Source organism: Sugiyamaella lignohabitans, chromosome A (genome assembly GCF_001640025.1).
Source record: "Sugiyamaella lignohabitans strain CBS 10342 chromosome A, complete sequence".
In the NCBI taxonomy this organism is placed as follows: domain Eukaryota; kingdom Fungi; phylum Ascomycota; class Dipodascomycetes; order Dipodascales; family Trichomonascaceae; genus Sugiyamaella; species Sugiyamaella lignohabitans.
Genome location: NC_031672.1, coordinates 3,007,978 through 3,034,228, shown reverse-complemented (window position 1 = coordinate 3,034,228; position 26,251 = coordinate 3,007,978). Strand labels below are relative to the sequence as shown.

General features: G+C 43.7%; 8 protein-coding genes and 2 non-coding genes across 10 annotated transcripts; 8 read left to right on the top strand and 2 right to left on the bottom strand.

Annotated features, from left to right (window-relative positions):
- Nucleotides 1–3,432: 3,432 nt before the first annotated feature.
- On the top strand, nt 3,433–4,617 carry AWJ20_958 (uncharacterized protein; the record flags this gene model as incomplete). Its single annotated transcript, XM_018882928.1, has 1 exon — nt 3,433–4,617. One exon carries the CDS (start codon nt 3,433–3,435, stop codon nt 4,615–4,617), a length of 1,185 nt encoding a protein of 394 aa, XP_018735168.1.
- A 396-nt stretch (nt 4,618–5,013) lies between these two features.
- On the bottom strand, nt 5,014–5,859 carry AWJ20_957 (uncharacterized protein; the record flags this gene model as incomplete). Its single annotated transcript, XM_018882927.1, has 1 exon — nt 5,014–5,859. One exon carries the CDS (start codon nt 5,857–5,859, stop codon nt 5,014–5,016), a length of 846 nt encoding a protein of 281 aa, XP_018735167.1.
- A 1,776-nt stretch (nt 5,860–7,635) lies between these two features.
- Nucleotides 7,636–7,968, top strand: DUR3 (Dur3p; the record flags this gene model as incomplete). The annotated part of the gene is made up of 1 exon (XM_018882926.1): nt 7,636–7,968. One exon carries the CDS (start codon nt 7,636–7,638, stop codon nt 7,966–7,968), a length of 333 nt encoding a protein of 110 aa, XP_018735166.1.
- Nucleotides 7,969–7,998: 30 nt separating this feature from the next.
- Nucleotides 7,999–9,786, top strand: DUR3 (Dur3p; the record flags this gene model as incomplete). Its single annotated transcript, XM_018882925.1, has 1 exon — nt 7,999–9,786. The coding sequence occupies one exon, from the start codon at nt 7,999–8,001 to the stop codon at nt 9,784–9,786; it is 1,788 nt and encodes a 595-aa protein (XP_018735165.1).
- A 3,621-nt stretch (nt 9,787–13,407) lies between these two features.
- APS2 (Aps2p) lies at nt 13,408–13,815 on the top strand (the record flags this gene model as incomplete). The annotated part of the gene is made up of 1 exon (XM_018882924.1): nt 13,408–13,815. The coding sequence occupies one exon, from the start codon at nt 13,408–13,410 to the stop codon at nt 13,813–13,815; it is 408 nt and encodes a 135-aa protein (XP_018735164.1).
- A 1,558-nt stretch (nt 13,816–15,373) lies between these two features.
- Nucleotides 15,374–16,444, top strand: AST1 (Ast1p; the record flags this gene model as incomplete). The annotated part of the gene is made up of 1 exon (XM_018882923.1): nt 15,374–16,444. The coding sequence occupies one exon, from the start codon at nt 15,374–15,376 to the stop codon at nt 16,442–16,444; it is 1,071 nt and encodes a 356-aa protein (XP_018735163.1).
- A 509-nt stretch (nt 16,445–16,953) lies between these two features.
- POB3 (FACT complex subunit POB3) lies at nt 16,954–18,684 on the top strand (the record flags this gene model as incomplete). Its single annotated transcript, XM_018882922.1, has 1 exon — nt 16,954–18,684. One exon carries the CDS (start codon nt 16,954–16,956, stop codon nt 18,682–18,684), a length of 1,731 nt encoding a protein of 576 aa, XP_018735162.1.
- A 649-nt stretch (nt 18,685–19,333) lies between these two features.
- AWJ20_951 lies at nt 19,334–19,432 on the top strand (the record flags this gene model as incomplete). The annotated part of the gene is made up of 1 exon: nt 19,334–19,432. It is a non-coding gene; the product is annotated as a tRNA-Met (tRNA).
- A 278-nt stretch (nt 19,433–19,710) lies between these two features.
- On the bottom strand, nt 19,711–19,784 carry AWJ20_950 (the record flags this gene model as incomplete). The annotated part of the gene is made up of 1 exon: nt 19,711–19,784. It is a non-coding gene; the product is annotated as a tRNA-Ile (tRNA).
- Nucleotides 19,785–20,973: 1,189 nt separating this feature from the next.
- On the top strand, nt 20,974–25,227 carry STU1 (Stu1p; the record flags this gene model as incomplete). The annotated part of the gene is made up of 1 exon (XM_018882920.1): nt 20,974–25,227. One exon carries the CDS (start codon nt 20,974–20,976, stop codon nt 25,225–25,227), a length of 4,254 nt encoding a protein of 1,417 aa, XP_018735161.1.
- Between the last annotated feature and the right edge of the window lie 1,024 nt (nt 25,228–26,251).

The window sequence follows — 26,251 nt, the reverse complement described above, 5'->3', positions numbered from 1 at the left end:
CGCTGCGCTCGAGTCGGGCGTCGGGGGGGCCAGTAGCATTTTCTGGTCCGGGATTGGCTTCTGCTGCCGAAGTTCCGTGACCCTCTACTGGGAACCATTCGTGGGTTTTTGTATACTATGATTATCGCAGTCATAATACTGGTCTCCATTAGTATATATACGTTCTTCTTGATTGATCTGTAACTTCGCAAGAAGAAAGTCTCTGTCTCGTAAGATCACAATATCTACTACTGTAACCTGCAGTGTGGGTTCTCGAAATAAGTAGCACATTTACCGACTGGTTGATGTTTGAGAAATGGACGAGGGCTCAGTATAAACATAAGTGAAAAGATCCTATACAAATAATGTACCCCAAAGTCCCAGAATAGCGTACCTCCAAAGCTTAAAAGAGCCCCTGGCGACAAACAGTCACGACTAGATTCTGGACTCCCAGCATCCAGGGCCCCCGACGCCCGACTCGAGCGCAGCGAGAGGAGCAGCGGGGTCTGGGGCGGAGCCCCAGCCGCCGGAGGCAGTCCCCGGACCCACCATAAGCCCGTTGTACGGTATCAGGGGCCCCTCTTTTTTTCACATGCACTAGCCTACCCCTGGAATTTCCACTTTCTGCCGACGGCCAATTTGCGGGTGCATATGACAGTTGAGCGCCATAGTGGGGCAAGTGGGCCCAGACCGAGTATCGTTTGGGGAGTCTGGTCGGTTGTCAGATGACACTGAGTGTCACCGGTAATCCAGTGTTTTTTTAGTGGTTGCTCTCAGTGTTTTGGCAGGCGTTTTAGAGTCAATCGGTCGGGCGTACCGAACTAGTCCGACCAAATCAAACCCCTCAGGCCGCTACAAGCCCAATTAGACTCGCTATGACCGGGCCCACTTGCTCGAACCCAGCTAACTAACACCCCTCGGGCCCACTAAAACAACTCCTCCACGGCCAACCTACCGCCAGCCCATCAATTGCGCTAATTACACAACCTACCATTGACCCCTGGGGGAGGGGGGCCTGCCTCCGGCGGCTGGGGCTCCGCCCCAGACCCCGTAGCTCCTGCTTCGCAGGTGATTGCTGGGATCGTGGACGAAAACGACTCGAGCGCAGCGAGAGGAGCATCGGGGTCTGGGGCGGAGCCCCAGCCGCCGGAGGCACGTTCCCAACCCGCCTACACGTGCGGAAGGAGGGGGACGGTGCAGCGGGTTAACCCTGTTTTGCCGCTTCCCCTGTCGATACCTGTTCGCCGTTTGCTAAAGGTGCCAGGCCTCCGTTGATCAGCTACCCACCTGCCGGTTAGGGTGATGGAGACTCTGATTTAATTACAAGTGGTGTAGTGTGCTGGAAACGGCAGGACCTGGGTGCCGATCGGTGCGGTGCTTCCATGACGTCAGCGAGATTTGTAGCCCCCCTCCCTATTACATACCATCCCTATCTCATACCATCCAGTCTGTTTTGAGAAGCGGGTTATTGGCCGGTTTCTGGTTGCAGGTTTGTCGTTCATGTACGATAACAGTGACTATTATTTAGCTTCTGGTGAGAGATATTTCGCTTGATGTTACATGTGGTGGCTCTGCTGCTGCGACTGCCTCCGCAACGGGCTGAGTTACTCGGCTCGGTTTCAGTTACCTGTTACCTTTCGGATACTATCTTCATTTATTATTATCTAGTTCGCGTGAAGCCATGGTGGCTAGATCTGGATTAACTAATCAGGCAGTCTATAGAACCCCACGCCCGTATCGGGCTCGACGCGACCTCGGAGCCGTGTCCGAACCTAGTGTTTAATCACTCAGCATGTATCTTGATTATTTTTTGATGTTACTATCGACGACTATCTACATTTAATTTGTTAAACACTATTTTTTAAGGTGTGGTACTTACCGTTTTCTGGCGGCGCCTCCCAGTATACCAGCTTATTCACAGTCCTTCTATTGGCCCTGAAATGTACATATTTTACTCAACATTACATAACAAATAAAGTTAGAAATTAAGTAGCTGCACGGCAGGAAGCCGGCGACCAGTCAACGTCCCAGATGCTGTGTTATCACCATCCCTCCGGCTTCTTCCATGATTCCCTGTAGATACCCCTCCCACTCGTCTCTAAGTGCCCCTCCCACTCCCCCTCTTTGCCCCTCCCCCTCCTACCTGTTTCATGGCACTTAAGCCGCCATTGCCGCGAGCTAATGCAACGTTTTACCGTAGTGTTTCATAATCTCCCGCTGCATACATCCTCCCCATCGCCGTAGTTACGTCATTCTCATCTCACGAACCTGTATCGATGATACCGTCGTGGTCTTCTTTCTGCTTCTCTGTTCGTGTGCTGTGCCCTTCGCTATTGCTCGCGGAACATCGCTTTATTACCTTTTTGGCATGCGGTGTGTGTGTGCCTCCGGCGGCTGGGGCTCCGCCCCAGACCCCGCTGCTCCTCTCGCTTCGCTCGAGTCGGTCGAGGGGGTCCCGCGGGTGGGGTGGGGGAGGAGGGGAAGGGGAAGGGGCGATGAAAGGTGGGGGAGGGTATTTGGAGTCGGTTGTTTGGTCGAGCGGGTCACCACACTACTGGTTTAATCGGGCTTGGTTCTCAGTCCTGTAGCCAAGCCAAGCGAAGCAACCATAGCAGCATCTAACCTAAACTCGAAAAGTTTGTCCGATAGTTGGTCGCATATTCTTAGAGTTTGTATGCACCGCTCTTCAGCAGGGACCTGCGCTTTCGCTCGCCGGTTCGTGACCCATTATGGATAAGGGTAAGGGCTCAGCTGGATCGACGCCTGATCGACGCCCTCAGTATCTGGTTTGATTCGGATTATGACATGACGTACAAAGCTAGCTTGCTAAAAGTAACTGGTTTTGTCGTGCCTGGCCGGCTAATGCATATCGATATATCGTGACAAGTGAGATATCCCGGGGCTTTCTCGAACCTTTTTAAAACCATGCCTTTATAATAGATTGAGCAGCAACAAAACTATATAAGTACCGATGATATTCCTTTTACTTTTTTATATTTCTTTTATATATTTTCATCAAAAATTATAAAAAATTTCTCGCCAATCAAAAAAATAAATATATCAACCATTATTGATATATATATTTATCCGAGATCAAAGTTGATTATACTATTCCCTCGTCTTTCTTCTTTCTAATTAAGTATTCGTCGGAATATATATAATTGTACTATTATTTGCACCATATTTTTTTCCGATCTCTATTTTTTTTTTCGTTCCCGAGTGTTATTATTCTGGTTGTATTTTTTTTTACCAGGACTCACTTTTTTTAGGATTCGATAGTTGTCTCGGTATCACTCAGATAAGCCATTACTGCATATTATCATAACTAGCAGTAAATCACGCAAACAAAAACCGCGCTGTTATTGTTCATTATTGATCTTTTTTTTATTCAATTTTTTATTAACTGGTGTTCAATCACTCGACTGATCCCTTATTTATCAACCACTGCTCACCATGTCGAACCCTCCGGTACCAGTAATTTTAAGCGATTTGGCTATCCCTAAACCATCGATCCCTTCGATCGCTTCGCTCAAACAACGACACAAGCCAATTGCCATTTTCTCGGATTTCGATGGTACTATTTTTCACCAGGACACTGGTCACATTTTATTTGATAACCATGGATGTGGCCCAGAAAAGCGTGAATACCTAGACGGGGCCATCGGAAAAGAATTAAGTTTCAGAAAGGCCTCTGAAATTATGTGGGGTTCTTTAAATGTTACTCTGGAAGATGCTCTTGTCACTTTGAAGAAGAACCTTGTCATTGACAAAGATTTCAGGGCTTTTTTCGCTTACTGCCAAGAACATGATATTCCTTTTTCTGTCATTTCGGCCGGTATTAAGCCTCTGTTAAGAGCTGCTTTGGATGAGTTTTTGGGCACTGAATTGTCTTCTCAGATCAACATTGTTTCAAACGACGGTGAAATTTCCGCTGATGGTTCTTCTTGGAAACCTATTTGGAGACATGACTCGGAATTGGGCCACGATAAGGCTAAATCTGTTATTGAATTCAGAGAGTCTGTTACTGGTGTTCAACCTCTGATTGTTTTTATCGGTGACGGTGTCTCCGATTTGGCTGCTGCCAGTCAAGCTGATATCATCTTTGCCAGACGTGGACTGAAATTCGAGGAATACTGTATTGAACATCGTTTCCCTTATGTTCCTTACGATTCTTTTGCTGATATTCTTGTCGATATCCGTGCTTTAGTCCGTGGTAATGAGTATCACGATCCTAATGGTACTGTTTCTCCTTCCGAGGTTAACAGTCCTAGCTCGGTTTCAATCAATGAAGAAGCTGGTGTAGCTCCATCTGCTCCTCCCGCTCCTTCAGCTGCTGTAAATGCTACCAGTGCCGCTGCTGCTGCTGGAGCCATTGGTACTAGCAACACTCCACCTCCACCTCACGCCACCCCTACATCTGCTCTCAGTGGCATCCCCAGCCATTTCACACAACCTGCCACTACGACACCATTAGACCCTATAAAGTTCGCTGCTAAGGAGTCATATTTTGCCACTCATGACGAGAGACTCGCCACCACTGACGCCTCTGTCCCAAATACCGAGGAAGAGCCCCCAAGACCTCAGTACATCCGAAATCACTCGATCGGCACTCCTCCCTCGACCGCTGTTGGTAAGTAACCTTGCCACCACCCTGGCTCTTAAGTTATTTGCTATCATTATTTTTATTATGCTCGGCCACGAATTACTTGCATGGAATTGTTTTTGGAGTTACTCAACAAAAAATACTGCCTAAAATACATTTGCTCATGATTACTTCTATTGCCTGACTGCCTCCGGCGGCTGGGGCTCCGCCCCAGACCCTGGTTGCTCCTCTCGCTTCGCTCGAGTCGGGCTCGTGGTCCCAGATCAGAGTATGTCTTTTAACCTGGAAAACGGGCTTCCGTGTGATATACTCTATCTATGTCCATGCTATTATTTATGTATGCTCCTATAAAATACAAATGGTCAAATGGATTAATCCAGTTTGCCCACTACAAATTAATTAATTATTTGATGATCACTGGATCATCTAAATTACTGTCTGTTCATAAATTTATCAAGATCTGTCTTCAATGTGTCAGGAAATGCCTTGAGAATATTAGTGACATCGCCCCACCATATTTCTCCATATTTTGAGTACCAAGACGTGGTAACTTTCAAACCGTCTTCAAAACTGGTTTTGTACGTCCAACCTAGTTTTTGTAGCTTCTCACTATCTATTGCGTATCTTGAGTCGTTAAACGGTCTGTCCTCTGTGAACTCAGTATACTTGCCCAAAACCTTGTCGTCAGTACTATCCACACCAAAAACCTTTAGGATGAACTTGAGTATATCAAGATTTGATAACTCGTCATTCGATCCTGCGTTGTAAATATGACCCACTTCACCTTTGTGAAGTACCGTGTCTATTGCACTGACTGCATCAGCGGCATACAGGTATCGTCTGGTGTTTGTACCATCTCCATGAAGAAAACATTTCTCTCCTCTATTGAGCAAACAAATGAATTTGGGAATTATTTTTTCTGGAAATTGATGTGGTCCATATACATTGTTGCATCGTATCGTCACAGCAGGAAGATTAAACGACTTGACATATGCACTCACTAATAAATCACCCGATGCCTTTGAAGCTGCATACGGATTTGTGGGCATTAGGATCGAGGATTCCAGCAAATCTTTCTCAGTGGAGCTGACTTCTCCATATACCTCATCTGTTGACATGTGTAATAACCGTGTTACTTTGAATTTCTTTGCAGCTTCCAAAATCACCTGTGTTCCTAATGCATTCGTCAGAGTAAACTGATATGGATTACCGAAAGAATGGTCTACATGGCTCTCGGCAGCCAAATGGATAATAGTATCGATGTTGTGTTCAAACATTGCCTTGTCTACTTCTCTTGGATTCGTAATGTCTCCTTGCACCCAGCAGTAGTTGTTGAAGTGGCCCTTGAGCACGTCAATGTTTCGTTGTGACGCGCAATAACCCGAGTTATCAAAGCAGACAATGTTGTAAAAGGGGTACTTGACCACCAAATGCCTTACCAACCATGACCCTCTATAATATACCGTTAGTCTATATTCTTTCGTAAATACTGAATTAAATCTGGCTGCATATTAAAAGCAGACCACATGTGCTGCTATTACTCACATAAATCCCAATCCTCCAGTAACAAGAATATTTTTAATGTTAGGATCCTGCTCAAACTGGGTCCACCCTGTCAAAATCGGCGCATCATCTATCGTTCGTGTGTCGACCATTTGATCCACCTTTAGCCTGGAAAACAAATATTAATATTTGATATTAAAGTCTGGATCTGGAGATCATCTCGCGATCTCAAAACTTAGTTCAGCCGCGTGCAGTGTGAACCCTGTCGATCATGATTATCTCGACACTGGCTGTAAATTTCCAATATACAATGAATTACTAATACCGCACATTAAATTACCAACCATTCCACTTCCCGGAGACCCGTCAATTATTACAAAGAAACCAGCTTTAATGGAACGAGCGAAGCGAGCTACGGGGTCTGGGGCAGAGCCCCAGCCGCCGGAGGCCGACCCCCGCCTCAAACCCCCACGACCCGTTTAATGAAGATATTAGATAACAAGCTTTTCGTAAGATGCGCGGGGGTAACCAGGCCCTGGTGATATGCAGATATTGCCTGAAATGTAGGGACCGGTCGTTTGACCTGATGACTTGGCACGTTATGTCAGGCAGCTCGTTTGGGAGTATCTTTACAGCTCAATGCGTAAATGACCCCTGCTTAAGGTTTGAAACTATACCCTGGTGAATACATACCATCCGAAAGCTCGGGAGAACAAGTCCCACCTCCGATAACGCACAATCAGTATCTTATCTCTGGCAATGCCTATCGTCCAATCATCTGCATCGACGTTATCTTATCATGCAATAAACCGTCGATCGCTGCCTGGTTCGTGTTGACGCTCATCATGACATACTGCATCGCGTTGCTATCGCAGACTGATTTGATGTCGCATCCATCCAATAGTAGTTGAGAGGATATGAAATAGGGGTGTCGGTCACATATTTCCGGCTGACGCGCGCGCCCTAGTTGTCAAAAAAAATCTCAATTCAACTGGAAACTGCATTAAATTATGTATCAGTGAGACATGTCGGAGACTTGTCAGGCACATCCAACTGCTATGGACAGACAATTGACTTACAAATTGGTAGAATTTATACCCGTAGTCATATCAAGAATGCACAATGGTTACAAGAAGGAGAAAATATTTTCCAAGTAATACATTTTTTTGGAGTTATCAGTTGAAATTCCAATTTTTCAGATTGTAAATTGTGTTTTAATAATTTCTTAATAAAGTTTATGTCAATCATTCTCCTCGGGCGAATCCCATTAATGGATCGACATGTTCTATCTTATTGTACTTTCAGACCTGATCGCCGCTGACACCCTCGGAAAAGTGTGGTTGGTGGATCTGACGGTTGAAACGATCAGCTATCTCGTCAGCAACACACAAGCCGAATCTGGCCGGTCATGAAATTTTATTTTGCATCCCTGACATGAATGCTCTGTCTAGTATGGTCGGCGATTAACGATCTTTCCATTTATATAAATAGTTACCTAAATAACTTGAATATCGAATAGTATAGACATCTAAGAAACAGTTTATAGCACAATGACAGCCCCATTATCAGAAGGAGTTGGCTATGGTGTCGTGGTGGGCGTTGGTTTCGCCTTCGCAATTGGTATGATTCTGACCACTGCTTCTCTGCGTCGTTACCAGAAAGAAGTTATGACTTCAGAAGAGTTCTCGACTGCGGGAAGATCTGTCAAGACTGGTTTGATTGCCTGTGCTGTTGTCAGTAGTTGGACTTGGGCTGCAACTCTATTACAATCCACTGCTCAAGTTTACAAGAATGGTGTCATGGGAGCCTATTCCTATGCCGCTGGTGCAACCGTACAAGTAAGTTGTAATTCCAAGACCCCTGTCTCTCTAATCAAATGCTAACAAAATGAATAGATCATCCTCTTTGCTACTATGGCAATAGAACTCAAGAAAAAGGCTCCTACTGCCCATACTTTCCTGGAAGTTGTCAGGCAGAGATATGGCACTGCTACTCACATTGTGTACCTATGTTTTGGTTTGGCTACTAATATTCTTGTTACTGCTATGTTGCTCACTGGTGGTTCTGCTGTTGTAAGCGACTTAACTGGTATGAACACCGTTGCTGCATGTTTCTTGCTTCCTTTGGGTGTTGTTATTTATACTTTATTTGGTGGTATTCGTGCCACTTTCCTCACTGATTACATTCACACCGTAATCATTTATGTTATTATTCTCGTATTTGCCTTTACTGTGTATGCCACCTCTGACCTTATTGGATCACCTGGTCGTTTGTATGACTTGCTCGTCAAACTGGCTGAGACCTCTCCATTGGCTGGTAATGCTGAAGGTTCTTACTTGACTATGAAATCCAGATCTGGCGGTATTTTCTATGTTATCAATTTGGCTGGTAACTTCGGTACTGTCTTTTTGGATAATGGATACTGGAACAAGGCTATTGCTGCTTCGCCAGCTTCTGCTCTTCCTGGTTATGTTATGGGTGGCTTGGCTTGGTTCTCCATCCCATGGCTGCTCGCTACTACCTTGGGATTGGCTGCCTTGGCTCTTCAACACAACCCTGCTTGGCCCACCTACCCCAATCCTATGTCTGCTGCTGATGTCAGTGCTGGACTTGTTCTTCCAAATGCTGCTGTGGCTCTTCTCGGAAAGGGTGGTGCTGGCGCTGCTCTTATTTTGGTGTTCATGGCAGTCACTTCTGCCAGTTCTGCCGAACTTATTGCTGTCTCGTCAATCTTTACCTTTGATATTTACAAGACCTACTTCAACCCTACTGCCAGTGGAAAGAGGCTGATTTGGATCACCCATACCACCGTCATTGCTTACGGTCTGGTAATGGCTGGTTTTTCCGTTGGTCTTTTCTACGCCGGTGTTTCTATGGGTTACCTTTATTTGTTGATGGGTGTTATTATTTCTGCTGGTGTTATTCCTCTTTGTTTGACCTTGATGTGGAAAGGACTTAACTGGCATGCTGCCACCTTTACTCCTGTTATTGGATTCATCTTCGCCATTACTTCATGGTTAAGTACAACCAAGGGCTTGTTTGGTACCTTGAATGTTACTACCACTGGATCTGAGATGCCTATGTTGGCAGGAAACGTAGTAGCTCTTTGCTCTCCTCTTGTTATTGTCCCTGTCCTTACCTTGATTTTCAAGATGGACAACTATGATTTCGAAGAGTTGAAGAATATCAAGAGTGTTAAAGATGACTACCCCGTTGAAGAGGAGACCACCATTGACAGCACCGAAGCGTCCAAGACTATGGCTGTAGTCAATGAAGAGGCCATTGCCGCCAGAGATGCTGCTGATCAACTGATCCTGCACAAGTATTCCAAGATAGCCAGAATTCTGACTGTTGTTATCGCACTTTCCCTGCTCATTATTTGGCCAATGCCCATGTACGGATCAGGATACATTTTCAGCAAGAAGTTCTTCACCGGTTGGGTGGTCGTTGCTGTCATCTGGGGAATGATGGGATTACTTGCTGTTGGAGTTTATCCACTGATTGAGAGTAGATTGGCTATTGCCCATACTCTCCGTGGTATCTTCTGGGACCTTACTGGACAGTCTTACAAACTACGGGCCTGGCAAAATGCCCACCCCGAGGAAATGCATGGTCACGTCCAACGAGGAGTGGATGCCCAGATCTTCAATGCTCCAGGAAGTCCCCCTCCTGAGCTCTCTGAAAGAGAAGAAAAGGAGTAAAAAATGATCATATGTAGCTTAAACCAAGCATGTGATTTCTGGGTCTAGTTAGATATTTATTTAGTTCGGGTTTTGTTTTTAATTTATGTTTTTGAAATAACTATATTCAGCTCGGGAAGGGTGCCTCCGGCGGCTGGGGCTCTGCCCCAGACCCCGTGGCTCCTCTCGCTCCGCTCGAGTCGGACTTGTTCCCTCTACTTTTGGCTTACAATAATCTAAAATAATCTTAGTCCTGATCAGCTATTTAGTTACAAGCCATAATTTATCCGCTTGTTACTCAAATACAGAACTGTCGTACCAGGCTCGAGGACTGATTTCCGCATCAGTGGACCCTTGCATCGACCTGTATACATAGACCCTTACCCTCATTTCTAAGTCACGTGCATATCGATTCATTAATTAGTGAATACATACATATGTGGTAAATGCAGTCACAGCTATCCAAATCACATATTACCTAAATAGGAAACGTGAGTTTGCAACTCAAAGCGACGCAAATTTCAGGTACTGGGAAGCTCAGTCAAGTCAAGCCCAAGCCTTTTGTGTGTGATATTTGCAGCTTCGACAAACCAACTACACATAAAATAATCAACAATGGGTATGTTTAGAAATGAACAAATGAGACAGAATGAAGACGACAAGACTGATTAATCGACTGTATTGTGAATGTAAATGTGTAAACTGGATTCGAATTTGCTGTACAACTTTTTGACCAGACGATGAGACGTGACCTATGACGTGAAGATTCCTTGCCATTGGAGCTCGTCAGATTAAGATACAATGTTTCTAAACTCGACAGAAACTTCGACACTATTAACCGAGTTCTTTTTAAATGATGCTTTACAATGAACTGCTCGAATTGTCAGAGTGCAAGATAGTATTCCCCGAATTACAGTCAATATGTGGAGTGGAAGGTATATTGGATCCTAGGACACAGTCTCAGGTTATGAAACTCGAATCTATCTTCTCATCAACAATATCGACGTTATTAACTTTATTCGAATAATGTATCGACCCCCTTCTATTTTTTTTTATTTTTCGCATAGCGTGTTATCATCTTGTCTATTCGTTCTGTCTAATAACATCAACGCTTTTATTTTCAAGACTTTACTAACACATCACAGTCAATATCCCAAAGACTAGAAGAACCTACTGCAAGGGTAAGGAGTGCCGCAAGCACACCCAACACAAGGTCACCCAATACAAGGCCGGTAAGGCTTCTCTCTTTGCCCAAGGTAAGAGACGTTATGACCGTAAGCAAAGAGGTTATGGTGGTCAAACCAAGCAAGTTTTCCACAAGAAGGCTAAGACCACCAAGAAGGTCGTCCTCCGTCTTGAGTGCACTGTCTGCAAGACCAAGGCTCAACTCCCCTTGAAGAGATGTAAGCACTTCGAACTTGGTGGTGACAAGAAGCAAAAGGGTCAAGCCTTGCAATTCTAAATGCAGTACTGCCCATTTATCCAAAAATATCACTCGTCTTTTATTTTTTTACATGTTTTATGTGTATGCTGTATAATTTATCTTCATGATAAGAATTGAAAGATTACTCTTGACATATTTTTGTAAATTCTTCGAGATATCGATGTGAAGCTCTGCTTCTAACATCTTCTCATGGAGCTGCTACATATCAGGTTGTGTATATAGTAATTTCGAAGATGAAATGGAGATTACTGAACTAGAATGGCTATAGGTTGGTGTTCTAGCAAGAGAACATATCTCAACCAAATGTTGAGAGCCTAAGGGGATTAATGTAAAGATCATGAAACTGTCTGCCTCCTATCTGGATCTGGCGACCACTGACGATAGAGATCAGTAGGGTCCCTTGGCAAAGCGACTCTGAGGGGATCTCACCACTAGGAACACTATGAGCAGCTTTGGCCCCACCTCTCATAACAGGCTCTATCTGGCTTTGTGAGATACATATTAGAATCCGCTTCACTCTTGGTATTCTAACTTCTGCCCTACCAGAACAAAATCAACTACAACTGGTGCAAAGAATTGCCCATTGAGAGCCTTGGAGGCACTCCGAACTGCACCTGAAGATACCAACCCTCAATCCACAGAGAATCCCGCTCTACAAATCGTTTAGTGCTATAATTGGGCGTTGTATTACATAAACTGAAGCGAGAACTATTAGCCTAGACGTTCATTACATAGGCTGGACATCATGGCCCTCAAGACCATCAGCTCGAAATAATAGACTGAGTGCATTGTTGTACACACATTTTGCATTACTGGGTATGCTATACTCTGCATTGCATGAGCTGGAAATTCCATGCATAGCAGGGACAATATTTTATCTCAGGATTTTTGTTTCATCGGACAGTTTATATAGATTTTAACTCTGCTACTTCTTCAGTAGGTACATGCATCACTACTCAGGAGTCTTCTGCTTCCAAGAAGCTGAAAGATCTGGTGTACAGCTCTTGCTGTCATTAGCACAGTGATGATCGTTAGACCCTGATGGTAGATCCATGCTTATAAATATGAGAAGGGAGCATTTAACCTGTCGTTTTACCCTATTTTTTTTCTCAAAATTATTGTTAGGACAAGTATGAACCAGTCTTATGACATGATGATCTACAATATAAAATCTTCCCTCTAAACATTCATTCTCGCAATTATATGGCGTAGGATACGAGCCTTTACTCCAAGTTCACAGCCTGAAAATAATAGCAGTATTTTCATGAGGAATTGATACAGCTTAGCAAGCAAGTATTGCTTCATTTACAAAGTAAAGAAGGTGCTTTTATTTTTCATAACCTCACAAAGGATAATGAGTGGAGATTAGGATGTGAATCAAATGAGGACAAACCGCCATAGGCGACCTTTGACTCCTGAACGGATCTCAGTATACGAAAGAGGAGATCCGAGATGCTCGACTCGAGCGCAGCGAGAGGAGCAACGGGGTCTGGGGCAGAGCCCCAGCTGCCGGAGGCACGCAGGCCCAGTAGATAGTAACAAAACTCATCCACCTTACGTCCTGATATATAAGCTCGTAATACCTGCAGAAAGTACACCTGCATGTCGTAGGTGTAGTTCATGCAGGATAGTATATTCCGGCCACAGCTGACAGCTTTTGGCTGAGGAAATAAAGGGTCAAGTCTCTCGCACTTATAATATAATATAAATGATATCATGCTATGAAAAACAGTCTAGTGCTATCTTTTTTCCTAGTCATGGGCTAGTCACAATGCAGAGTAGATTTCGGGCATCGTTGCTACTGGTCATAGAATATAATATCAGTGAAGAAGCTGAAAGGACAGTGAATCCGTGACAATTCAAGAAAAACTATATTTCAGAGATAAACTCCAAGGCACCAGCTTGATATCCCATGTCTTGGTCAAGTTCTGGATGTTATCTACTACTACCAAGTCTCTTAAAAGCGATTGGTAGCTCCTTTAGAAGGATCAACATGATATGCAAGAAACCTGGTTGTCAACTATCCTGACTTATTACGCGACTAACAGCAGGAGACAATTTGGAAGAATGGTTCTCCAGTTTATTTTAATTCAGAATCGTCAGGGAAAGACCCGTGTGGCAAAATGGTATTCTCCATATACGGTAAGTATAATTTTTACTGCGACGTCTTTTTCCTAGACGGGAGTCGCGGCCAGATCATGCCGTACTGTTCCGGTCAACCATGGGTACTAACTACATCTCAACAGAATTCTGAAAAGCTCAAAATTAAAGGCGAAGTGCATAGATTAGTGGCTTCAAGAGACCAAAAATTCCAGAGTAACTTTGTCGAGTTTCGAAGTTATAAAATTGTATACAGGCGGTACGCAGGACTGTTCTTCTGTGCTTGTATCGACGAGTCGGATAACGAGCTTTATTACCTGGAAGCATTGCATTTATTTGTCGAGATTCTTGATACATTTTTTGGAAATGTATGTGAACTAGATATTGTCTTCAATTTCCACAAAGTATATGGTGTGTTAGATGAGGTGTTTCTCGCTGGTGAGGTTGAAGAAACGTCTAAAAAGGTCATTCTCCAGCGACTAGAGCAGTTTGAAAAGATGCCATAGACACATATTTCACCATACCATTCATTTAACGGGTATCACATGCCCTTATATTATTTATTGACATTCATATTCATGTTCTTCTACCACTCCCATTCGACATCATATTCAGTGTCCTTATTTATTTTGTCTCAGTGCTATATATGATAAGGTTGGCTGCCTCCGGCACTCGGCTATCACCTGATTCGTTGCTCCTCTTCTTCTCATTCATTGAGCTTGAGTCGTTACAATGCTTCTCGACACCAGAGTCCCGAACCCTGCGTCTGATTCATTGCATGATCTATTTCATTTGTTTAAAAAATTGAGGTCATACAGTCACGGCTAGCGAACTCGAATATTCCAGGATTGAATCACGAATCAGATAGTCGATAAAGTAAGTACCGTCCAATATTCAAGGATTGAATCAGATAGGAGATAAAGTAAGTACCGTTTAAGGGTTCTCATTATCTTTCTATCCGACCGTAATCTAGCCTTCAACCCTACATGAAAGCCCTGGAGAATCACGTGATATTTGTCGTCAAAAGTTATGTCGCCACAGAGATGCGGAGTACCGCACGTTAGATCCCGGCCGGGTTAGGAACGACTTACTAATTTAGTTTGGTGTGGCGAAAGATGACCCTGACCTCCGGAGATGAGCTCGGGCCCACTATTCACACGCCGTTTGTTGACTGTGCGTATCTTAATGTTGATATCTTCCGGCATGGTTGTGTTTCCGTTATTTAAAGTAGGTCCGCGGTTGGGGTACCGTTCTTCATAACTGTTGCCATCTACAGCATCAGCAATACTGTTGATCTCAGCATGTGTGATCGCTTGGCTAGTCAACGTATGTTCAGCTTCATAATCACTACTCTGTAATATAATCGGTATGTACCAATTGTACTTAGTTCGGCATTTACTGAGTTCAGCGTCAACTCCATCGAGATCGAGACTACGGAATGTGCTTGGTAGTATCGTTAGAAAGGTGTTATCATATACAGTAAAATTGTAATTGATTTCTGTGTTATTGATGCAGTTGAAGAAACTGATAATTGCTGTGATGTTGACCATTTGTACTGCTGTCTATAAAACCGTTATAGATCGGGATTAATATATTTGATAATTAATCTGTTGACTGTGTGACTCTTAATCTGTTGACTGTGCTCTTCTAAACGAAGAAAGCGCGCCTGAGTACACCAGTCCCAGAGTAGTGTTAACTGAATCGCTATACCGCGGCTGGCATACGCATAGTCAACACCGTTAACCAGAAGCGGGACAGAATAAATCCATCCTCACATGCAGGTGAGTTTATTTTGACAGACCGAATCCCGAGGAGCGGAGTAATAAGTCCGAAGGTGATCTTAGACCTTAAGAATATTTAAACTGTGCCAGTCCTTCTCCTGATGCGATAAAATACTGAAATTCCAACACTAGTCTTTGAATAGTATTTATACTCATCTCTGTCTTTTTGATTAGTATTTGATACTCATCTCCAAGGCGTTTTTCTATTGTATTCTCCCTGTATCGACTTGAAACTTACGCCACTATCATATTTTTCAGATAGTATATACTAGGAATTCTGACCATGGCTACTACATCATTTGAAGCACTCACATATAAGAGGGCTGGCAAGCTACGATTCGTCAAAAACCCCATTCCTTCGAATATAGGACCTACATCAGTTCTGATCAAGATCCGATGTGCTGCTCTTAACCCTGTTGATATTAAATTGGCGAACCTTGCACCTCTCAGTTTCGTTCCTGGTGAAAAGGCTGTGGGTAGAGATTATTCTGGTGATATTGTCAAAGTGGGTGATGCTATCACTAACCAGTTCCAACCTGGTGATAGAGTATGTGGCATGCTCGCCAAGATTTGGGGCACAGGCACTCTTGCTACTCATATTGTAATCGATATCAACAAACAGGCAGTTATCAAGGTTCCAAATGGACTCTCGTACGAAGAGGCTGCCGCATTCCCTTTATGTTTTGGAACCGCATACCAAGCCCTAGCAGCAGCTGATCCCAAACTTCTAAGAGGACCTGACTCTTCAGTTCTCATTCTCGGTGGAGCCACTACTGTAGGCTCGTTTGCTATCCAACTCGCCAAACAGCATTTTGGTGTCGACAAAGTTGTTGCGACATGCTCTACATCGAGTGAATCTTATGTACGTGAGCTAGGTGCTGATATTACTGTCGATTATCGAAAGTCTAAGGATCTCGCTAAGGATATCATAAACGTTGTTAATACAGACTTGGATGGAAAAAGGTTCGCCTTTGTACTTGACTGTATAGGAGGTTATGAGGTTGTGTCCCAGTTTCCAAAGCTTCTGCTCCCCAGTAGAACGGGGTCCGCTTTTATCTCAATTGTCGGAGATGTGAGCTCGTCGGATTACACAGCAAGCCATATCCTGTCTTATTTATACCGTTTGCCATTCATGGCCACGAGAATTTTCTTTGGCCGCTTGTACGGCATAAACTATCATATCAGGTTTGTCTCGCCCACTCATGAATGGGTCAAAAAGGCCAAAGATATCTTTGAACAAAACCACATCAAAGTCACTATTGACAGCGTCTACCCCCTGAAAGACTGGAAACAGGGCTGGACCAAGCTAGATAGCCAGCGGAGCCGAGGCAAAGTCGTCATCGCTATTGAGTAATTTAATTTAATTCTTTTTATTTCTGTGTGTGTGGGCCTCCGGCGGCCGGGCTCCGCCCGGACCTGGTGGTGCTCGCTTTGCGAGCTTGCCTGGGGGCAGGGGTACTCTGTCCCTGCAGCAGCACTCTGGGAGACCCTGCATTAAACTATGTTCTCCATTACACATCCCATAATACAAACTAAAAGTACCCAGTACATTGCCACTCCCTGTCCTATCTACCGCCCTCCCCCCACGATCTCGGCCGTTCGCGAAGCGAGCACAACCAGATCCGAGCGGAGCCCGGTTGCCGGAGTCACACTCAGATCTATATCACGTGACTTCTTACCCGGTATAGCGGTATTAGAACGCGTGTGAGTGATTGAAAAATACGCGAAGTTGAGAGCAGGTTCGAGAGTTAATTGCTTCCTGAACAGCGTGTGCCGAGAGTGTGAGAAGTAGACATAGACAGGATGACTACGCAGTTCGACAACATTTTTTTGAATCAATCGCGATACCCGGGTAGGGTCCGTATGGCCGAGTCTGGTCTTGGTTGGAAGGTTTCAGACAAGTCTTTGCAACAGGGAGGTAGCTCGATCAAGCTTCTGTCAGAGCCGTTCTTGTTGCCATCTGAAGAGGTTCAAGGTGCCTACTGGAGCAGAGGTGCTCGTGGTTATGAGATCCGTGTACAGACGAAAAACAAGGGCGTTTTACAATTGGATGGGTTTGATTCAGATGACTTCAATGGTCTGAAATCGGCCCTGAAAAACTTGTTCAGTGTCAACTTAGAAGCCCGTGAACATTCATTACGAGGTTGGAATTGGGGTAACAGTGATTTCGAGCGTTCAGAATTGGTTTTCAATGTGGCCAATCGACCTGCTTTTGAATTGCCATACTCTGATGTTAGTAATTCAAATATAATCGGAAAGACTGAGGTGGCAGTGGAGTTCAATCTCCAAGCTTCTGGTGAGAGAATCAAAGGTGGTGATGAATTAGTAGAGATCAGGTTCCATGTTCCTGGTACTGTGACTATTAAGAGTGAGGATGATGATGATGACAAGAAGAAAGAACAGAGGGAAAAGAAAGAGAAAGAACGTGAGAAGCGAAGGCAGGAACGAAAAGAACAGAAAGAGAAAGAACGGGCTATCAAGAAAGAGAATGGCGAAGAGGTTGAAGAAGAGGAAGAATCAGAATCCGAATCTGACTCTGCTTCTGGAGATGAAGAACAAAGTGCCGCTCAAGTATTTTATGAGAGTTTGAAAGACCGTGCTGATATTGGCCAAGTGGCTGGAGAAGCTATTGTCTCGTTCGTTGATATTCTCTTCTTGACCCCTAGAGGTCGTTATGATATTGACATGTATCCCACCTCCTTCCGTCTTAGAGGTAAGACTTACGACTATAAGATCCCATACAAGAACATTCAACGTCTATTCTTGCTTCCTAAGCCAGATGACACTCACAACATAATCGTCATTCAACTGGATCCACCACTTCGTCAGGGTCAGACAAGATATCCTTTCCTTGTTATTCAGTTCCTCCGAGAAGAAGAAATTGAGGTCGAGCTTAACCTCGAAGAGAAGGAATTCCAAGAAAAGTATGCTGACAAGCTCAAGAAATCTTATGATGAAGCTGCCCACCAAGTGGTTGGTCAACTTTTCAAAGGTCTCAGTGGATGTAAGGTTGTTTTCCCTGGATCATTTACCAGTTCGCATGGTCAGGCTGCTGTCAGCTGCTCGCTTAAAGCTAGTGAGGGCTACCTGTACTGTCTTGAGAAGAGTTTCATGTTTGTACCTAAACCAACTGTTTACATTCCCATGAGTGAGATCTCGTTTATTACCTTTTCCCGTGTAGGTGGAGCCGATGGAGCTGGTTATTCGTCGTCGCGGACTTTCGACATGTCCATCACCCTTAAGAACAATGGTGGTGAGCACCAGTTTTCTAATATCGATAGAGAGGAACAGCAGGGTCTGGAGCATTTCATCAAATCGAAATCCATTAAGCTCAAGAACGATGTCGCTTCCGAGCAAGTTCTGCTCAAGGCTGCTCTTCAAGACGATGACTCTGATTCTGATGTCGAAATGGCTGATCGAGGTTCTGCTGACGAAGATGAGGAAAGTGTTGATGAGGACTTTGAGGCTGAAGATGAGAGTGATGTCGCCGAAGAGTTTGATTCAAATGCCGAGTCGTCGAGTGGCGAGGAAGACGAGGATGCCAGTGGTGGTGAGTCCGATAACGGTCCCGCTTTGAAAAAGGCTAGAACTTAGTTTTATATATATTAAATTGATGACTCTCCTGTATCTGCCTGTTTTGTTAGTTGTAGTCTGGCGGCCTCCGGCGGCTGGGGCGCTGCCCCAGACCCCGTTGTGCTCGCTTCGCGAGCAACCACACCCCGAGGCACTGCTCGAGCGCAGCGAGAGAAGCTACCGGTTATCGTCCAAGCATCGGCCTCCGTTCATATCTTTAGCAAATTGAATAGCCTCGCTGGTAAATTCTTTTAAGTTGCGTATAGACGCAACCCCTATCAGCTTTAGACAGAATCCCTGACATGTCTGCTAGAGTTATCCTCTGGCTATATCTGTTCCGACCGGTAGAAATCCTAGTCTGAAGCAACCCTTGATTGGTTGGATCGATTAAGACTGAATTTTCACCCTTCCACTCCCCGGCAGAAATAAATACAACAGCAAAATATGGGTCGCAATTGCCGTAACCTTAAACAGCTCTAAATACTGGCCAACAAGAGGATTGAAAATATAAAAAAACTATCGAAATAGAAACATGTTACAGGATATTAGTTAAATAGCTACAAAACAGCTAAAAAAATTAAATACGGAAAGAACTAGCCAATATTGACGGGTCACCCCAACCCTGAGAAAATTGCTCATGTAGAATAAAAAGCACTTATTTCCGCAAGCGGCTCCGTTGGCTCAGTTGGTAGAGCGTGGGTCTCATAGAATGATTACTCTACAAGAGTAAGTAATCCCAAGATCGCCAGTTCGAGCCTGGCACGGAGCATCTTTTTTGATTTCTTCGTTATATTTATATTTTTTTTAGTACTAGAATTAACGCTATCGCATTAATTACATCACCATTTCAATACGGAATGTCAAATTCTTTTTGACAGCTCTAAACAGACGTGTGTAGCGGCTGGAGAACCATCATCGCAACTTGCATAGGATATCCACAACATCTGTCGACAAGATACAAAGAGAGAGCGACAGAAGGGAAACCTTCAAGATAATTATTTAATTAGCAAAAAAAATGAGTTAACAAGAGCGAAAGAGCAAAAAGTATGGTCCCTGGCGGGATCGAACCGCCGATCCCCGCGTTATTAGCACGGTGCCTTAACCAACTGGGCCAAGGAACCAGGATCTTGGAATGCGGTCCGTCAGAACCCACACGAGGTGTTTTATGGAAAAGGGTCCCAATCCTAAGAAAATGGCAAATTAGCAGTTTAGATAAGTATTGGCAAGCCATAGAGCTTAGATCTAACGAATTTAGATAAATAGAAGGGTATAGGTCTAAATTCACAAAAGGTTCTGTCAGTTTTCCTTCGCAGGACCGGCAACAGAGTCCCTGCTTCTTCCCGCTAGCGCTAACATGAATGAAGGTCAAGCTCTGATATTCAGAAACAATGAATTATGGTAAATATGGATTTTATTGCCTGACAAAGTTTCAACTTTAGAATTATTTTTTATTTTATCTAATTTTCAGATGTATCGTGGGTCACATAGTATTCTATTATCAAGGATTAGTGTAGTAGGCAAGGCCACAGAACTCAAAAATATTGTCGTACCGGATTATGTGTTCAAGTTACCCTACCAACACGCGAAACTAATGCCAACTGATAGATGTATAATTTAGCGTTTTGGGCTGTGAGTGTAAATAAAGTAAACAAACAGATTCAAGACACTCAGGAGAGCAGTATATGGAAGTGAATGCTCAAAAAAGCGCGAACATAGAAAATTATTTACAGAAATTGGTCACGAGAATCTAAAGAAAAGTGAAAAATATATTAAAGTCTGTTTAAACGTGAAAAGTAACTGCAACAAATTGGCATACAACTACAATTGTCATGACCATAGACGCTGAAAGTTTATATATAGCCCTCTCGGGAAATGACTGTAAGTGAAAATGCCGTGTTCTAGAGATAATTCTAGAATGGAGACTGGATTGTTTAAACTGAAATGTTTGCTAACGATTTTATAGCGATTGGAGAAAAAACAGCGGCGGTAGCTTCTTTCAAAGCTGATGTCAAGCGTTCATATGTGGATGTAAGTACTTAGCCAAGGACCACGTCAAGTCGGTGCAAGTGCAAGTGAGTCACTTTCTCTATATTCATATTTGCTGAAAAATTCACTTGAATTCTTCTGGAGAAGGTGCGACGGGAGACTGGACTAGGGCCAGTCTCCTCAGATAGTATTCTGTAACATGACAACTAACACTGCTAGCTTGACTCTGTTACGAGGTATTTTGAAGCTCTAAAGTTGGCGATTGAGCCAGGAACTGGTGATGCTGGAAATGCCAATATGCTAAGGCCAGTGGCTTTTAGTTGTATGTGCCATTTGATCAAGAGAGTTATTTTACAAAATCCCGAGGCGCTACAGGGTCCACCAGCTCATATTGCACTACCGCTCTTGATTGATAAATTTAGTGATGCGAAGCCATCATTGAGAACGACAGCCAGAAGGGTGTTTGAAGATTACTGGATGAGCTGTCCTGCAGAGTCCGAGATGCTATTACGAAGTGTTGGGTTTGTTCACCCTGACGAGCGAGTCAGATTTGAATGTGTGGATATGCTTTCTGCTCGTATCCACATGGTGAAGGAAACTCGATTTGTATTCAGACCATTTACAGCTAGTGTGGTGGCTCTACTAAGTGATACTTCGGAAGAAGTTCGCAATGCAGCATTTGATCTACTTGTGTCTTTTTTTCAAACTGCCCATATCAAGGCTAAACAAGACTTGAATAGGGAGCTGGTCGAGCAGGGAACAAATAGTAGTACTCAAAGAATGATTCTGAGAGAAATCGGTTTGGACACCAGTGACTCTCGAGACTTGAGAGAGACCAACCGAGAGAGACCCGGCAGTGCTAATTCATCAAGACTTGGTAGAGCCCTTAAAACAACGAGACCAATCAGTGGAACTAATAATACTACATCAACTATACCTTCAACGAGCTCAACACTGAGTTCATCAGCAAATTCAATGGGAGCCTCATTAGCGACATCAACGACTAGTACATCGGGTAACGGCTCATCAGTATCCAGCTTGTCTACTGCATTTGTCACTGAGATGGAGGGATACAAGATGGATGAAATTAATGGAGAGGATGTTTCTTCCAGCGATAGTTTCAAGATTATTGTCGAGGATATGGCTCCATGCTTTGATGGAAAAGAAACTGAGTTCAATTGGAGTAAACGAGAAAAGAGTATCATTCGACTAAGAAGTTTGCTACGAGGCAACGCCCCTTCAGATTTCCCAGATGCAGTAATATGGATGTTTAAAAGCTTCTCGGATGGATTTGTAAAGGCGATTTGCTCTCTGCGAACATCGCTTTCAAATCACGGTTGTCAGTTTATCAAGGAAGGTTGCATGATTATGACTACTTCTTTTGACTCAGTGGTTGAGCCATACCTCAGTAACCTGGTAAGAATTACTCAGGGGGCAAAGAAAATTAGTGCTCAAGTGGCTGCCATGGTCATTAATGCGCTAGTGATCAACACTTCATATTCTATCAAATTTTTAAACCATATTCAGATGGTAGTTAATGACAAGGTTCCGCAAGCAAAAGTATACGCCGCCATTTGGACCCGGCTAATAATATCTACCCACGGTAGCAAAGCTGGTGGTAATGGAGGAGATTCATTACTAGAAAAGATTATTTTGAAGGGCATTTCGGATGCAAATCCAGCTGTGCGAGAAGGAATGAGGCTAGCATTCTGGGACTATTACACAGTATGGTCAAAGTCAGCGGAGACAGCACTCAGCAAAATGGACAACACGACGAAAAAGGCTGTTGAGAGAGTGAGACCACAGGGAATGAGCGCTTCTCATCATGCACCATTAAAAGTGACCAGATCATTAGCTGCTAACAGACCCCCTATTCGTGAGTTTATCGCCAAGTCTAGAGAAGCTGGTAGAGGTGTAACCAAAGAACCCGTATTAGTGGCCAATAAGAAGCCGTTGAGACTGAAGGTAGGTATGGTTGGTGGATCAGGTGCTGCAACGAGTTCCCACCCTCCTGCTTCGTCAACATCGGTTGCATCATCTACCGTATCCGCTTCGCAGTACGGCAAGAAACATGTTCCTTCGATTAATCCCCACAATCCGACTACTCACGGCCCTGAGCATGGCTATAGTCAGACTGGAAATGGATCAACTCATAATAGCACTGTCAATACTGCATCGAGTCTTGTATCTGGTTCTCACGTTGGTCATGCCAATAACACTTTGAAAAAGACAAGGGCTACACCCGATATCGAGGTTGCTCCAAGCGTAACAGAGATGTTACAGAGCAGGGATGATACGAAATTTACTACTGGTGTGCGTGCTCTGACCTATTTACTACGGGGTAAAGATCCTGCTTGGGAAATCAACTGCCAGCGTCCTGCTACTTTGCCAACACCCGAAGTCATCGAGTCCAGTCTTAAACGTGTTTTTGCCTTTGATGATAATAACGGTGAGGTTCTTTTCAGGCATCACGAACACCTATCCACGCTTTGTGAAGCCGATCTGATAGGTTCGGTTCTGCAGTTTGTAGGTGTGAAGAACATATTATATGGAGCTTCATACAACCTTGAGGGTGAAGAACTAGAAAACAGTTTACATTCGCTAAGGCGACTACTGATATCTAGCGATGCATTCACAGTTTTGGTAGAATTGGTGGGTAGGGGGCAATCAAAGCAATTAATTTTGGAATTGGCCAAGTCTGTGAGTGAGAATTTGGATTCCAATGCAAATGTAAGCGAAGCTATTCAAACATTAGGTGTTACCGATTTCCAGGGCCGGGAATTGGAGCTGGTAACTGATATATATAACACTTTGAAGGAAAGAGGCCTGATAAATGTGAATGAAGTCGATGACCATGAGACTAAACCAGTGGCTGTTGAAAACACTACTGCTATTGAAACTGACGAGGTCAATACTGAATCTGATAGTATTTTGGCACAAGATAAGGAACAAGAGGATGTCCAGCAACTTGATGATATTCATGTTGAAGAGCCAGAAAAAGTTGACGAGTTAATTCCAGAGGAGAAGAAAGATGGACCGGTTAAAAGTGTTTCTGATACCGAAGAGGAATCGAAGGGAAATGACCCAGAGATTCCATCACAGTCACCCGAGGATATTGAAAATGCTTCAAAGATAGAGGAAACCATTTCAGAGCAAGACACTGAGGCACCACTTGAAATTGCTACAGAAGTCACAGAGGATCTGACCAGGGACATTGCTTCTGAGTCAACTGAAGCCCTTAATGTTTCGGAAGTGATTAACACAGAATCTACTCCTATTGTCGGTGGCGATATCGCTGTACCAGACACGGAACCTGCTCTTGAAAATGTAGACGAAGAGGATGTGGATATGGATATTACGGCTGACAATGATACAGTTGTCAAAGAGCAGAATAACGAAGTCGATACTAATATCGAAGAGGATACGGCCGTCGATAACACTGAGAAGAGTGAAGATGAAGAACAACAGGAAGAGACTGAGCAGGAAGAGGCTGAGGACGCTTCAGAAGAATCAATAGAGATTACTGGTATGACAAATCTCACAATTCAAGCAGCTCCTTTGCATGCGGTGCCAACTATCACAACCTCACCTCACCCTCCCAAACTCTCCATCTTTGAAGACTCGAAATCATCATCTTCTGGAAGCAATACCCCTGAAAAGTCATTGTTGGCTGTTCAAACCCCTATTAAGCTCCGAGAAAATGTCAATTCCATCCTTTCCTGGCATGCTGTTGCAGCATACAAGAATGTTTGCTCATCACCTCTACCTCAGACCGATGAAGATGCTAACCAGCTATACAAATCCCTGATCCACCAAATCGATTCGAGAACAATTGATTCGCATGGACTTCGCAAATTGATCACTATTGTCAAGGGGGCCAAGTCAGCTGATAGTAATGCTGGCATTATACCTGCTTACAGTACATGGAGACAGGGCAAGTGGTTAGTAAAGCTCCAAAATAGTATCTTGTCGTATATTTCTCGTGACGATTTATCGGAAAATGAGACCAATCAATCATTGTTACTGGTTTATCAATTACTAGAAGCTGAACCGGCAGCGTTCGATAACGTTGAGGTCGAGTTGATCAAGTCGTTTTCAACTCTTGCTGGAGTCTCGAGTCCAATTATTGGACTAGGTGCATTGGCAGATACTACAGCTCTGCTTGTTTCAAAATGCAATCGTGATGGCATTGATAACATCGAGTTACGAATGAAAATGATATCCGGTTTAATTACAGTTAACGACAACGCTGCTTCTGGTAAACTCCCCACCAACGCGACCAGCAATGCGAATGAAGTATCTGTTTTCATCGTGTCGGCTATAAACCAGCTGTTGTCATCAAGCACTGATAGAAATAGCCTAGAGGAGCATGTGAGGTCACTGCTACCAGCTCTCGCATCAATCATTATGTCATATATTGGACATGAAGAGACAAAGATTCGTAAAGAGACATATCCTTTGGTTGTAACATTGCGACAACTTGTTTCAGATGAGAGAGATAAAGAATTTCTCCAAGAGAATGTTATTGGACAACTTAGCACAGGACAACGACAATTGCTTGACTTTTTCTGTAAATAGAAGGTAACTAAGCTATTGGAGTACCAGTTCTAATACCCATGGTACCCCTGTTCTATTTAGCTTCACTCTGAAATACCACCCACAGCCAATTAATCCACCTTGTACGATGTAATGAATATTATTTTATCTAAATACATATAAAAACAAATACAAATGCCATGACCATGAGCTTATTGAAAGCTCGAAGATGTAACCCGTAGTAGATGCAGGTGTTCCTGTTGTTTCTCCTCGGCTTTTTCTAAATCTTCATGCTTTTGATTTAACTCTTGCCAGCAACATCCTCGATGGCAGAAGCTTCTCTAGCCTTCTTGGCAGCATTATTCCATCGGGCAATAGTATCGTCGTCAACAGCACGAGCAGAATCAAACTGCAGCTTCTGACCTAACGCGTAGGTAAGCACTGAAACACCGAAAAGACCGGCAGAAATATAAATAGTATTGGATTTCCAGTTCTTGGGAGTGAAAAACCAGCCTCCGGAAGGAGACCAAGCGTGCTCTACGTGATGATGTCCGCCAGCCTATAGCTTTTGTTAGTACTATTAACAACAGTATGCCTATGGCAAGGACCGGTCCAGTCCTCTTAGAACCTCCGTGATACCACCAGAAATTGCCTGTCAAAATCATCCCTGACAAGTAACTACATCGTACTTACCATTTTAAATAGTTTCTAGCAGTGGATTCTTAAATTGAATGCTACTCCTACTACGTTCGAGACAGCCGTTGTATACTTGAAATATTGATTTTTTGATTGGCTTGTGACGCAGCTTCCGCGCTCGCGGCACTCCACACTCGAGATCTATGGTATCTCCGCTAGTTCAATATGCTTTCTATAATCTAAGCAGGTTAATTGATAAAATCAAAATAGCTATACAATTCAAAATAAAATTTATTTCTTACTAAACTGATTGATTGTTGAACATTTTAAGTGGTATAAGCTCTAATCAGGCGACTGAGCGTTCCAGACAAAATTGTTACTAAGGTATCCTCGTTTTGCTCCACTGCCCAAGATCTCGACCTCCGACAAA